At 48.2% G+C, this 14483-nt stretch overlaps 1 protein-coding gene across 1 annotated transcript in view; it reads right to left on the bottom strand.

The window, feature by feature from the left end:
* Positions 1–1962: 1962 nt before the first annotated feature.
* LOC125751566 (cingulin-like protein 1) overlaps positions 1963–14483 on the bottom strand; it is a 28090-nt gene continuing 15569 nt past the window's right edge. Inside the window, 11 exon segments of the mRNA XM_049030553.1 lie at positions 1963–3211; positions 3352–3515; positions 3857–3965; positions 4247–4371; positions 5043–5126; positions 7463–7552; positions 8216–8377; positions 9681–9854; positions 9962–10111; positions 11279–11383; positions 11518–11724. Of these exon segments, the coding sequence (XP_048886510.1) occupies positions 3082–3211; positions 3352–3515; positions 3857–3965; positions 4247–4371; positions 5043–5126; positions 7463–7552; positions 8216–8377; positions 9681–9854; positions 9962–10111; positions 11279–11383; positions 11518–11724 (1500 nt within the window). The 3' untranslated portion in view covers positions 1963–3081.

The raw sequence follows: 14483 nt of genomic DNA, 5'->3' as shown, positions 1-14483 counted from the left end.
ATTCCGTCGGAGGCATCATACACATTCCATTGTGTCCTGCAAACAGCAGACAGCAGAGTATGTTTTACTCCTGTCCGGCACCAGTGTCCGGCACCAGCATAACCACATGGTTTAGATAGAATCTTTTCCCAAAACCTGAACACAACAGCTTGAACAAAAATAAACACATCACCAAAGGACTACACTGGAAAACACTTTTTAAAATTCAGTTATAGAGGACATTTAGTGAATTCGTAATGGTAAGAATAACTACCAGTGTTAATTTTCTTTCATTCTCAGGAAATAATAGCGGTAAGGCCACTTAAAAAAAAAATTGGTTCTTGTCCTTTTTTTTTTGGGAGGGGGTGGGTAGGTAAGAAAATACATATTTGAAAATACATACCGAAGAGAGCAGACCTACTTAGTACACCTCCTCAGTTCTTCCAGTTTTTTGCGTTTCAAATATATTAAATGTAAGAAAATACAAGAATGTAAATTCCTTGATCCATGTGTATCTCATAAATGCCTTCCCAACTATGGATTTGGATACTTTATGCTGATGTTTCATTCGTGAATATAAAAATGACACTATTTGAAACCAATATTCTGTTTGTCATTCCCATTCTAAATGAACAACCAAGATTTTAAAATATATATCTAGAAAGAAAGTGTATTAAAACATGTTAAAACACGAGGAATTTACAAATACATAGAATGGTTGAACAAGGAAATGCAACTCTACAAACAAATACTTAAAAACATGTACCACATCACTTCCCCAGATTTAAATCTTTGCACCAGCCCATCTCAGGTAGAGACAAATTTAGGTTCATGAAACCATTCCAAGACTAGGATTACACAATGTGGATCAATCGTCGATGTGGAATGCGCGGGAAATTCAAATTTCGTCATTCTTGGGCATTTTCCATGCGATTTTAACGAAATAAAAAATAATAAAAAATTCGGGTCGGAGGCATTTCGGCGGGTCGGGAGGGGACGAGAGCATTTTTTTTAAGTGGCCCAAAATGATTTTTTTTAAATTAACAGATTTGTTCCACTAGAGGGCAACAGAGTATATCAAAACAGCGATGAACGCCCAAAATGAAGAGACGTGATACAACGCGATCACACATTAATTTGTGACAGAAGCTTCTTCTTGTGATAAAATCCAGGATAAAAGTAATACTGAACATTTGAACCATTGTTAGCCTGTTACAAGTTCAGTCGTTACATGTAGCGTTAAATAAGTATTGCACAACAATTTAGTTTAAATGTCATGAGTATTGCAGGTATGTATTTCACATTAAAAAAAACTTTAAGCAAAACATTGTTTTGCAGTAATTTATTACGGGGGTGCTGCATCCGCCCTTTCTGCGTGCAGGACTTCATTCTCTGGGGTGTGCTTGCGCTTATGCTCTCTCCCACGCATGGGACACAAAAATTCCAAAAATGGTTACCTCTTTCCTTAATCTATGTAGATCGTGAAATGACAAGTGGGGGGTCTGGGGGGGGGTTCCTTTCATGTTTAAAAGGTTAAATTGTCTGTGCTCTTTGAATTGAAAAGAAATGTAGGTCACCACCAGGAACAATAGAGCCAGGCCCCTTGGAGTGGAAGGGGTGCTGGGGTCTCATTCCTCCATCTGCATTCAGCACCGGGACTCCTTAAAAGGGTGAGGTCATCTTTAAAATACCCCCACTTCCTCTCCAACTCCATGAGTTCTGCCCCAAGGATCATCGATTTGGCTCCTCCAGGTTTGCTCTACGTCCGAGCGCATGGGCTTAGCAGGCAGCGTGCAAGGACACTGAGAGCTACGTTCAGGGGAATAAAATACCAGAGAGGATGTTGACACAGCTTGGAGGAGGTAAAAAGATGGCCATCTCAGAGCAAAGGGGAGCCAACCCAACTCAGCCAGCAAGCAGAAGCACGAAAACAACAACATTTGCTACAGATTCTCTCAAAGAGGGAAAAAAACCAGAAGAGGCTTTTAGCCAACAGTAACTTTATTGCAACAGAACAAGGTTGTTTTTAAGTCTTAGCAGAACAGCTACGTACATGGAGAGGTAGTGGTGAGATAGAGCCCTTCCCACAATGCACCGGTGTCACTGGTGTCACCAACAGCCTATTGGATTTACTTCTAAAAATCGGCATCGTTGGCAGTTCAGGCGTTTATCATGCAGTGCAACTCATGAAGCACCAAGTCACTCTGAAGCCTCAGAGTTTGCGACTCCCGACATGTCGTGTGAAGAGCCGGCCCACGCCCCGCCCCACTCCGCAGTCACGCATGTTCACTGCTAACAGCCCAAGTCATTAAAAAAAGCAGATTAAGATGTTAAGAGCACTGAAATAACACTGTCTTCTGTTAAACCTTCCCTTTGGCGGCAAACAACAAAAGAGATTTTGTAAAGCCACATTTATTAAAAGTTAACACACTTAAATCTTGGAACGTATAGTGAGCTGAGTTAAGCATTTTGCCTACTAAAATTAAGTTGTAGAAAAATTAAAAACATTAAAAATAAATGTAAATACTCAATTTGAGTGGCATGACGTAAATCCAACATTTAACAAAGCAATGCCTATTTTTATTAGACATTTATATACCGGTGTTATATAAAATATTTTAAAAGTCTTATATAGATGACTTTGTTGCATACTAAGACCACTCTGTCTTTTAAAAATATACAGAATATGTAAACTATATATGGCAATATATAAACTCCCTAACACACACACACACACTTCCCTTCCAACATAAACCTTCATTTTGCATATCCTTCATAACATAAAAAAAATTAAAGAAAAAAAATAAAATAAACTTAACATGTGCCCATTTCAGCTGCACTGTGATTCCCAGTTGCTCCAGGACACCACAGTAATGTGGGTCTCTGTGTGACCATTCACATCACTGACACTGAAATGGCAAAGATGCTTGAGCAGAATGCAACCAGGTTGAGAGGAAAGCAAGGCGTTACACAAGGGCTTCATCCTCGATAGCTCAGTCTGGGGGCTGAACAGGAAGGCGGTGCTTTGGCTCGACTTCTCAGCTCTGAATCGGTTGCGTCCCCAGCAGCCTCGCTCTTAGGACCTCCTTCTGACAGGGGGCGCTATGAGATGGAATCGTGATTTGACCGCTTGTACCCTGATGCTGATCTATAGTAGATCTCCCCGTCGGTGCTCATATCATCATCGTTGTCGTCGAGGTCCTTCAGCGACGGAGCCGTTGTGTTCTTTCGCCTGAAGGGCAGTTAAACGCGTAGAATGGACAGTTCAGAGTAATGACCTTTACAGAGAGCATGATTCACTGGAGCTGAATGGACATGCTTGTTGGAGGGACTCCCCACACGCCCGCCATTTAGCCTAACCTCAGCACTCACCTCATGTCATTGCGCAGGGCCAAAATCTGGCCTTGGAGCTGCTCGTTGGCTTCTAGCTGTTCCTCCAGCTCCCGCTGGAGTTTCTTCTTGCCGTGCTCCTGACGTTCAATCTCCTCCTCAGCCTCGTGCATCTGCCTTTTCAAAGCTTTCAGACGGAGGTTGAGCTTCGGGAAAATCGGGGGAAAGGATGAGTACATCAAAGCAATGCCGAGCGCAGGAACCCCGTGAAAGTTCACAAACCTTTCACAACAGTGTTTTCCAACCCAATCCTTAGGGACCCCGTCAGACTGTCCATGTTTTTGCTCCCTATGGGAGTTGGGAGGGAGCAAAAACATGGACCGTCTGGGGGTCCCCAAGGACCGGGCTGGGAAACACTGCTTCATATCACTGCCCACAGCAGGTTATGTTGTACTTCCTAACCTAAAAGCATTACCCAGTGTTTACAGTGGTACTCTGGCACTTCCTTCAGAGAAGGGGGGGGGGCATCTGCCTAACTGTATCTCACCTGGTCCTTCTGATCCTGCAGAGCAGTATGTTCATCATCCACCTGTATCATTAACTCCTTCACCTTTCTCTCCAGCTTGCGGTTCACCAATTGCAGGTTGGCACAATCCCTGGTAAACACAGCTGTGGGTCAGCCAGATGCGGGCAGGCCATCTCTAAGCGTGCGGCTGGCATGCTGCCAGTACCCAAGCTATGCCCAGCTTCTGATGAATGTGACCTGACCCACGAGGCACCGCAAGCGGCTGGACCATGAAATGCGACGGCAAATACTTGGTTGGATGTTCTGGCTACCATCATTATCCAAGAGCTACGATGCTGCTCAAGTGAGTAAGACTCTCCACCTGGCCTGAAGTGCCAGGAGTTACCAGTTCCCCCAGTAGTGCTCCATTACCGTTCTTCTCCTTCCAGTCTCCCCTCCAGCTCCTGGATCCGGGCCTCTAGTTGGGAGACCAGACTCTCCTTATTGGATTTCTGGGAACCTTCCAGATGAGTCACTCTGCTCTTCAGATCCTTATTCTAGAAGGTTCAAGAACATCATGTACTTTAAACACACCCTTTATAACTCAGCATAACACGCTACGACTACGTCCAACTGAGAAATTGTTTTAGAAAAATGTTCTGGCAGTGCAAAGGTAAAGCATAAAAATTCAAGTATGTTAATGGGTAACATTTTGAGTAATAGGATATAATGAGCAGTATCATCATAACTGATTATAACCTACTGGGATGCTCTCATGTGAAGCAGGAATCATTTCCACTGACCATTTTATTATGCTGTAAAAGTCTACAGAAGCAGACTTATCTATAGACTGTTTATATAGCGCGCCCCCCCTAGCCGGAGAGCAGTCACTCAGCGGCCTGAGCACAGCATGCCTGTAAATAACGGGAGAGCAGGAACGTCCAAACGCAACATGATGGCCTGTAATGGCCGATGCTCTGATCCAGGACCCGCTGCACTTATTCAGCGGAGGATGGGGGAAGTGCACTGAGACTCTGATGATTCAGAGAGTTGGAAATAAGGGACCTGGACACGGGGCTGATGGGATGCATCAGCGGGAAAATAAAAAGAGGGGGGGGGGGCAGAGGAGGAGAGCCAGCCTGGTGCCCCCGATTTAGATGTAGTGCACTTCTGCAGCAGCTGAGAGGGGCGTCCCCAGGCAGCGGGCGAGATGAACGGGGCCGTCTACCTGTCTCTCCAGAGCGACCTTATCGCACTCCAGGTCCTGCCTCATGCCTCTTTCCTGTAGAAGCTCATTCCTCATCTCCTCCACCTGTCACCAAAACACAGGGGGGGGGGGGGAGTCACGAACAAACTCAACCACAGGGGGCTCTCAAGTTCGAGGTGCCAAAGCTGAGTTGGGAAAGTACTGGTCCAGCGTCAGTCACCAGTGGTGTCGTGCGGCTCGACTTTGGTGCCAACATGGCTGATATTCAGAAGGTCTGATACCTTGAACCGTTAATTTGGATGCTTCATTTTACTCTGAAGAAGTCACTCATAACACTGGAATGCTGGGCCAATAGAAATATTCCTATTTCATTACCGCGAGATGAGTCACTGAGGCAGATCTGACAAATGTATAAACTGTGTGTATTTTACAAGTTTTAAGATATATGAATCATAATGATATTACTTACTTTGGTTGAACTGCTTCCCAAACAGATTTACTGCTGGTCGGACACCTAACAAACGCAAACCTTCTGTGTTACCAGGCTAGCTGCTGCCACAACTCACTTCCCTCAATCCAGCCAACATCTTGCATTAAGCCACCAATGAGCAAAGAACTTTCACCTGCGTCGGCTGGTTGGGTCACGTTTCCCCAAAGGTAACCGCTTCCCCCGATAAACTAGTGATTAAAAAATTCCCTTTGGGCACACTGGGGAAAGGGGGGGGGGGGGGGGGGAAATCGCGATCAATCCTCTCCTGCTGAACAGAAGATGATGAACTTAAAGTGAACTGAAAGACACCATTCTTTAATGACATTCAATAGCACTGATGCAGAGCGAGGAACAGGGAAAATGCAGGTTGGAGGGGGAAGAGAGAGAGACAATAGATCGGTACATAAAGCCTTGCTTATTTTTTTGTAAAACCCCAGAACAGGTGATATTTTATTCCAATTAGCAGCGGGTTCCCTCCTGTCTTTATGAATCACAGGCTGCATTACTGGTGTGCTCAGCTAAGCGCTTAAGGGAGCTGATTCAGCAGAGTGCATCACACAGCAAAACTAATCAGCTTTGGGAAGGGCGGGTGGGGGCTTATTCTCATTTAGACAGGGAAGGAGCACCTGGTGCTAGGAGAGGCGCAGGTGGTGTGCCTGTCACCAGGCTCGCTGCAAGGGGCCTACAGCCAGATCACCCACCCCCCTCCCCATCACATACTTCAACAGCCTCCTTCATCACTGTTGCCTTGGCAACTCACCCCAGCTACCCGTAACTGCTTTACCATTTAGATTCCATCTTCCAGTTTTGGAATTAAGTAAAAAAAAAAAGGTTAAGTAAACCTCATTCACGTCCTAGGTAAAGACTAGATCTTTATGTTCGGGAACACCCCCAACACCCCCAACCATGTTCATTCTCTTTTGCTCATTTCTCCTTGATGGTTAGCTGTAGTGATTCTGATAAGGTCTGGCCAGACGCAACCACATCCTCGATAATGGAAACATGTCCAAACAAAGATGTGTGGCAAAGGTGTCATGATCAGAGACGGTGGAGAAGGAAACAGAGAAACGCGTGGCGGACTGAAGGTAGCAGGCCTGGCTGCGGGGAGCGTGCGGTCACCCGGGAGCGCTGTCACCCCGTAGCCCACAATGAGGAGCGAGGTCCCTGGGAGTTAAATATTCACCTCCAGTTGTAAAGCACCCAAATCTCTCTCCTGGTTCACACACCAACGGCCTAGTTTTACATCTGTAACGTTTCACCCCAAGTATACAGCAGGGCATAGAGCATTCCAGCACCAGCATAATTCTCTCGTTGACAGCTGAAGAACAGGGAACGTCACACATCAGAAATACTGGAAAAATATCCATCAAGAGGAAAACCAGAGGAAAGAGGCCACAGATAAAAGAGGGGAAAAACATTCAATGCTAAATGCATGGACTTGATTTGGCTGCACAATGCAGTAACAGCTCAGTGAAACTCCAAAGCCGGCAAACCTGGCAGCCTTTGGCAGCCGGCGTATTTTGGCTGAAACGGCATTTAAAAAAAAAAAAATCCTTCTGTAATTGATGCATGAAAATTGGAAGGCGCTATTACACCGACAGGGCAACTGGCCAAAAATCCATTATGCAAGATCCTTTTACGATCCCACAATGCACTGCTCCCGCCAGAACATAAATCATCTTTGAGTTCTTGCTGCTGTGGGGGTGGGGGGGGGGGTTCTGAAAGTCTGACAGTTCTGGGGCTCGACCGGCTTCTGAGCTGTCAGCATTGCGGACGACAGACATCTTGGCACAAAGAAGTGGGGGGGGGGGGGGTTTGAAAACCTGCGAGATCCGACCTCCTGTGGCCCAAACGAGACGGTCACCTCAAGGACTTTCTGCGAGACGATGACGGAAGGCGCCATCCCTCCCCCCTCCCAGCTGTGCGGTTTGGTGGTGACAGTGCCACTCGCCTGCTTTCGCCCCTGCTCTATCCGGTCCATCAACAGGTCCCCGTTGTTACGTTCCTCCTCCAAGTCCATTTCCAGCTGGGTGATCCTGTCCTGGAGAGAGAAAGATGATCAAGGTCGCTTGTCATCATAACGATCCCCTTCCACCTCAGACCCAGCCATCTTCAAACAAACAAGAGTGCATTTGTAAATATTAAAAAGGGATATGACAGGGACTGAGTTTTATCAAGGCATCACCTCCTGCAGGACAGCGAGTCTCCCTCTTATACTTCTGCCTGGAGTCTCAGCGGGAGTCACAGCATTACATTCTCTATGGACCTTTTCAGGTTGTCAGCACTGGGTCCCTATAAACATTTGTGGACACTTTCCTTTCACCGTGTTTTGGCATCAGTGCGGCTGTCGGCATCGTGTGGTCCGGCTCCTCAGTAAGACCCAGCAAGCCCTTAGCCCTTCCTCACACACTAAAGCAGTGTTTCCTAACCCCCCCCAGACGGTCCATGTTTTTGCTCCCTCCCAGTCCTGTGCCAGACAGTCCTCATTTTTGCTTAGAGCAAAAACGTGGCTGTTTGGGCAGGGGTCCCCGGGGAACAGTTTGAGAAACACTAAGCTAAAGGACGAGGACTTTGAAGGATTAACAAAGAAGAGGAAGGAGATCCTGCAGGGGGGTTCAGAGCAGTTACCCCAAACCTGTCACTGACACTTTTAAACAGACTCTTAAAAGAAATTCAAATGTTAAATCATCTCCACAGGCAATACCTCCGTTATTTTGCTGTAGCGGGGCCGATCTTGTTTGGAGTGCGACACGTTCTCCAGCTCCACCTCCAGGTCAAAGACCTTGAGTTCCAGCTTCTTCTCCCTCAGAACTGCCTCATCTCGCTCCTTCTTGCATTGTTTCAGGTCCTCCTCAAGGTGAGACACCTGGATCAGCCCATAAAACAAGGGTCACATCCTGCCAAGCTGGGGCATTCAACCAGCACAGCATACAGTCCCTGTCCTTTCAGTTCCACGTAATTTCTTGGGGAAAGAGGCAGGGAATTTCTCACTAGAAAGTAAACAAGTTGCATCACAAAGGATATTTAAAATGTCTGAGAACTAATTTCCACAGCAACGAGGATGACTGGAGGATGTCTGAACATTCCAGACTGGAGCTTAACCATGACAGTAACATGAGACAGAAGACTGTTGGGTTCTGCACCGACTGTGGGTCATTTAGACCCCGTCCACCAGCTACATACAAGACCTTCGCCTCCAGCCTCTACAGGGTCTAATGTTGCAGAATCTACAGCGCTGCCCAAAGCTGGGACGACGACGTACATCTGGGAGCAGAGACTAAACGCGGCAAGAACAACACATCAGTACCTCTACGTCTCACATAACTATGCATCATTCCCGCACAAACACAGAAACACCTGCAACACTTATCAACGAACGTCAGCATGTTCAAGTTAAAGTGGACAACCGACTCAATACAGCCGTGGTACAACCTCTACAAATCAGCCCTTTTTTCCTACTTGATAAGAGGGCGTGGAGTTTAGAGGAATGTTAGTGGAGGAAATATTACCAGAATCAGTTTCCACACCCCACATTTTTTAAGACAAACTGTACTTATTGACTATTCCCTACCACAAAAAAAAAAAACATTCCCAGGATTCCTACATGAGCCAGCGGCTAAACACCACGTTTGTAACGACGGGAGTGGCCGTTGCCATGGTAAGTGAAGGACATTCCTGGGCAGTCACACCACATGAAGGCCCACACCACTCCAACTGCTAAATGACCAGAGACAAAGATGAATTACCGCGAGGAGAATCTGTTCCCCTTTGCCAGCAGAGCACTCCTACGGTGCTTATCGTGAAAGGCTCTCGGCCCACACCCACTGTGAAGCCGCCCGGCTCGCTCCCCGGTGCTGGTGGGGGGGGGTCACGTTTGGCGTGTCACTGATGAAACATGCAGCCCTATTCCGTCCAACTGCACCTCTGACCTTTCGCTCCGCTTCGGTCTGCCCACAGAACTCATAGAATAGCCAACATAAATCACCCCAGATAAGCCTTCTTTTTGATTTTGACGAGCTTTTGTAACCCGGCAGATAGGCATAACAGAGCCATGACCCGACTGTCCAGCTGGATGTGTGGAGCAGGAAAGGGCACCTCTGTGGACAAAGGAAGATCTTCCCGGTGGTCCTGTTTGTCCGGCGACCCCCCCCCCCCCCCCCACTCCATACCTCTTCCTGCAGCTTCCGCGTCGCCGTCCGGGAATTCTCCAGCTCCACACCCCTCTCCTGCAGCTGCCTTTGCAGTTCCGCGAGTTCTCTGCGATTCTTCTCTTTGTACTCGTCGATCTGTACCTGAAGGTCTTGGGTAGAGATCTGCGAGGCCTCCACCATGTCGCACATCTGGGGGGGGGAGCAATAAAACATCTGGCAGCCTCTCTTAGGAGTGACATTTCCCTGCATGCACATAACAGATCTCAGATCAGTGAGGTCCTCCCCCCGCAGCGCTACCTCTTCTGCAGCTTCTCCACAGTCCTGTCCAGCAGCCTCCTTTCGTCCTCTATCTCATCCTTGGTCCTCTTGAACTGTTCCTTCTGAATCCTTTCTTCCTTCAGCTTCTCATTCAGGTCTTTGTGCTCTTGGTTCAGTTTGGTCAGGTTTCTCTGCAGCACAGGTAATGGTCGTGGCCCAGTCGGACGTCAGCGAGAACAATGGATCATCCTCAACCGCAGCGTCAAGGATAAGCTTCATCAGGCATGCCTCTCACGCCGAGAGCTCCCGTAAAGGAGACCGTCACGAATGAGGCTGGAGTGCACGCTAAAAAGCCAATTACGACTGAACTTCATTATGAAACGTTCCATGTTCAATTTCACCCGATACACCATGCAGGAAGATGTCAGGAGCATTTCCACCCGAAAGTGATACTTGTAAAGGCATGAATGCAAACACATACATTTAATAAGTTTTTATCCACAGAGAACATTTGTCGCGCTGGATTTATATTCAAGTTCCTCCTTTAACCCCATTTGTTTTCACTTTGCCTCATTCTTTCGGAACACTCAGTCATAAGTGGCCAAACATCATTCATCACACATGCCTGCATAACACACTGTGGGAAACAGCGGTGCTTTGTGAGATGCTTGGCTTCAGGCTTCATGGGCGACTGTAAAGCTAGAAGTTAGAAGCTATTTATGATCATTTCCTTTTTTTTTTTATAACCTACCTACCACTGTTCATATTTATATTTTAGGCCAGAACACTACGTACTATTTAGAGACGCCATTTAAGCGAATCACATGCCTGGCGGCACGATACAGTGAGGGATGCGCAGTGCGGGGCGTGAAGGGAACCCTAAAGCCTTGCAGCGTGAGGTCGCAGTGCCACCCACTGCACCACTCTCACAGCCCGTATCGCAGTGAGTGTCAGGGGTTCCCAACATCTGGGCTGCAGTCCAAACCCCCCGCCACCAATAATCAGCGAGTGCTGAAATGCTGCGAATTGTGTTATATTTGTCTATATCGAAGGTTACCGTCAATTCATTAAAATTCATGGAATGCTGTTCTGTTACTGATAATTGTTCCAGACCTCTGGCTTAGAACAGAAAGTCAGATGTGGATCTTTGACCCAAAAGTTTGAGAACCACAGCTGTATGAACAAAAAATGAATACATAACAGTAAAGTGACTAATGTCACAGAATGATAAACAAGCCAATACTGTTATGTGGGCTGAAGTGAAACTATGGCCTGAAGCATGTGACAGCTACATTCCTAAAGCAGAAGCTTCCAGAAGGAGGGTGGAGTTTCCCTGGCGCTGCGTGGAAAATCCATACCTGCACGTCCTCCAGGCGGGTGGTCAGGGCTCTGTTTGCTCGCGACATCGCCTCCTCTTGTTCCCGCACCTCAGCCAGGGAATCTCCCAGGAGACTGTTCTCTTTCTGGTTGGACATGTGAGATTAAGTGCGAGGCCACTTCCCACCACCTCTAACGGAATTTGTCGTCGTCACTCTTTTTAATTGAGGTGTCATTGCATGGCTGGGTGATCGCATGCCCGCGCGAGCCGGCAGCTCACCTCTAGGTGGCGCATGTGATCAGTAAGCCTGCCTTCCTGCAGCTTGGACTCGTCGATGATGCGGTTCAGCTTGGCCACCTCATTCTCCAGCTCCTGGACCCTCCGGCGAAGCCTCTCAGTCTCCAGGCTGAGCCTCTCCGCACGGCTCTCCGCCACCCCCTTCGCTGCCTCCACCTCCTGCTTCTCCCGACACGCCGAGACATTGTTCTGTCAGCAAAAGGAAGGCAAGTGTTAAAGCACATCTCCATACCGCTCACACCCCTGCATTTGCAAACACGGCCACACAATGGCACTGCGGCGGGAAATGGCCCACTGCAGCGTGCCACCAGTGAATCACTGCGTTATATAACCAAACTTCACAGGCCCCATCTCCAGTGTGCATCGACGCATACACTGCCTTGTTAAAGGCCTATTTAACCAGAAAACTTCACAATATGGATGCCCAAGGCCCCCTTAACCCCTGATGAAGAAAAGCCTGACACATGAAGTGGAGAAAATGCAATGAATGCGAGGCAGAACCGCTACGATTGTAGTCCGGCACAGGCAGCACGCCGCTGGCAGCAGGCCGGCGATCGTCAGTGAAAGGGCTGCACAGCCAGTTTCCAGGGGCCGCTCCCACGTCTACGGGCGCAGCTAGCACACGTTCTTTTAGCCGACGCAGCCGGTTAGGTTGCCACAGCGCCAGGCCATTCCCACTCGTTTATGCCTGTGGGCCGTACGCGAGCGAACTGGCTAATGAGCCCGCCCACCGTCGGCGGCGCCCCCCTTTTTGTCCGCTCTTGGCCACCCCATGCGGGGGCTCCGTGAATAGGGGAACCGGCGTGGTTCCTTTCTGCCTGGGCCTGGCGACAGAGAGCCAGCATTCTGCCAACCGGCGAGGGGAGAAAGAGGAACTGGAAGCTCCGAGGAGCCTTCCTGCCGAACCGACAGGCGCACAGCGCAGAGTTCCCTCTGCTGAGGTCCCCCTACCCTCCCCTCCGAACCCCGGGAAAGAACCTCTGAAAAATAGTTTAAGTAACCACCAAATCATTTATTAAAAATTACGTGCTGCATTTCAAAGCTGGGATGCGAAATTCTCACTATCCACCGGTTCACATGTGACAGCATCCAGTGAATCCGGGAAACACTGGATCGCCCATTATAAAGTCGTTAGATATTAACTAGCCCCATCATAAATCATTAGCTGTATTTAAATAAAGGACAATGCTTAGAAAACACACGCAGCCCACATGTAGCCACGCTGATCCCAGCCAGGGCTGACTGCTCATGTCAGGCTTTGGATGTGAAGTCACTGAGCATTAGAGGAGACAGATGAATAGAAGCAGACACTGCTGTGAAGCCCCAGCCTGTCTGCAAAGGCCCCTGCCCCCCATCTGTGACGGCGCAGTGAGCTGCCCTGCATGGAAGGCCAAGCAACACCGAGCCAGAAACACATGGAGAACCACTAGGCATTATGGGGAAAGGACGAGGCGAAGCCAACAGCCCAACTGTGCCATGAGCTGCCGTGATTCCAGGCAGTACGCACAACAAAAGACAAATCAAAACTACATTACTCAATTGCAATTCTTGTTATGAACTATTAAGTCTGACCAATAAAAATGTAAGCAGTATAGACGCTCCTCTACTTACAAACTTTGACATACGAACGAAGAGGACTGCAAGTCCAAATTGTGTTCGTTGGGCTCCCGTTTTCAGTTTTTTTTCTGCGCGCCAATTCCGCTTCTGGCCGCTATTCCCGCCGCGCGGCAGCGTAGCGCGCGGACTCCCAGCATCCTAGTTCTTTGAACTTGCGCATACCCTTAAAATGTTCGTAAGTCATTATTCACCATCATTTTAAGTTACGAACGGCCGTTCTCAACGCATCTCGTTCACAAGTATAGGAGCATCTGTACTATAAAAAATTTCAGGGTTTTTTCAGTTTATATATATTCTGTGTATGGCGTGTGCCCTACAGTAACATTTACGGTGACGGGAGTAGGCAGTGACACCCAGAGAAGTAGCGCACCAAGATCCCAGCAGGTACTGGTAGGAATTCCAGTGCTGCCCATTCATCCCATTAGAAAGCTCCGCCCCCAAGCCACACCACCCCCTAATCCTGGGTGCCCATTCATCCATCCCTACGGCATCCAAATTGAATCACAATGACTCCCCCCCAATTCCAGGCCAGCATGAACCTCAAACCTTCCGAATCCTATCTGGACACAAAGGTTTCCTGTTATCAGCATGGTGGCCTGAGATTTTCCGATAGGACGGCCACTGTGACAAAGTTACAATGTTGCTTAATCCACAGCAATAAAAAAAAGAAAGAAAGAAAAGCAAATCCCTGCGGAGAGAGACGCTAGCAGCACAAGATTCGGAAGGGAGTCTGAAAAGGTTCCAATAGAACAAATGACAGAAAATTTAATTCACCAAAAGGCTGGACGATTAACTTCCCCGCTGAACAGCATGTGTTCTGAGGGTCCTGGAGACCCAGCGGGTTGCCCCCTCACCCCCCGTCTCCGACTTCACTACCCCAGTGTAACATTAGCCAGGATGGAGACACGACCTCACGACCTTCCCAGGCCCAGCTGTGATAACAGCACCTCCATAGGTGAGGCACAGAGCCTGCGTTTTAGCCCTTTACATTGGGTAATGGTAAAAATTCTTATCGCAGACCTTAACTTCTCATATCCTGGTGTTGGATAAGGTGCTGGTGAGATTTTACTTCACACCAGGGTTATTTACATTGGCAACGGTTTGGAAGGGCGTTCGACACTCACTGGGCTGGACAGCAGGACGGCGTCGAATCGAGAAAAAGTCTCATGTATCCTTAATGTCTGCACAAAGAAGCTGTTCAAGATCTTTGCAAGTCACGCGGTGAAAGCAAACACAGCGTACTGTACACAAAATCCTACAGACGGCCGCTTGCTGAGCTTGGCCAGCGTGGAGGTATGCCTTACCACATGCCGCCCCCCCCAGAAAGCACG

Source organism: Brienomyrus brachyistius, chromosome 11 (assembly GCF_023856365.1).
Source record: "Brienomyrus brachyistius isolate T26 chromosome 11, BBRACH_0.4, whole genome shotgun sequence".
NCBI classification, from domain to species: domain Eukaryota; kingdom Metazoa; phylum Chordata; class Actinopteri; order Osteoglossiformes; family Mormyridae; genus Brienomyrus; species Brienomyrus brachyistius.
Note: the sequence above shows the minus strand (reverse complement) of the source record. Positions and strands in the feature narration are given on the sequence as shown.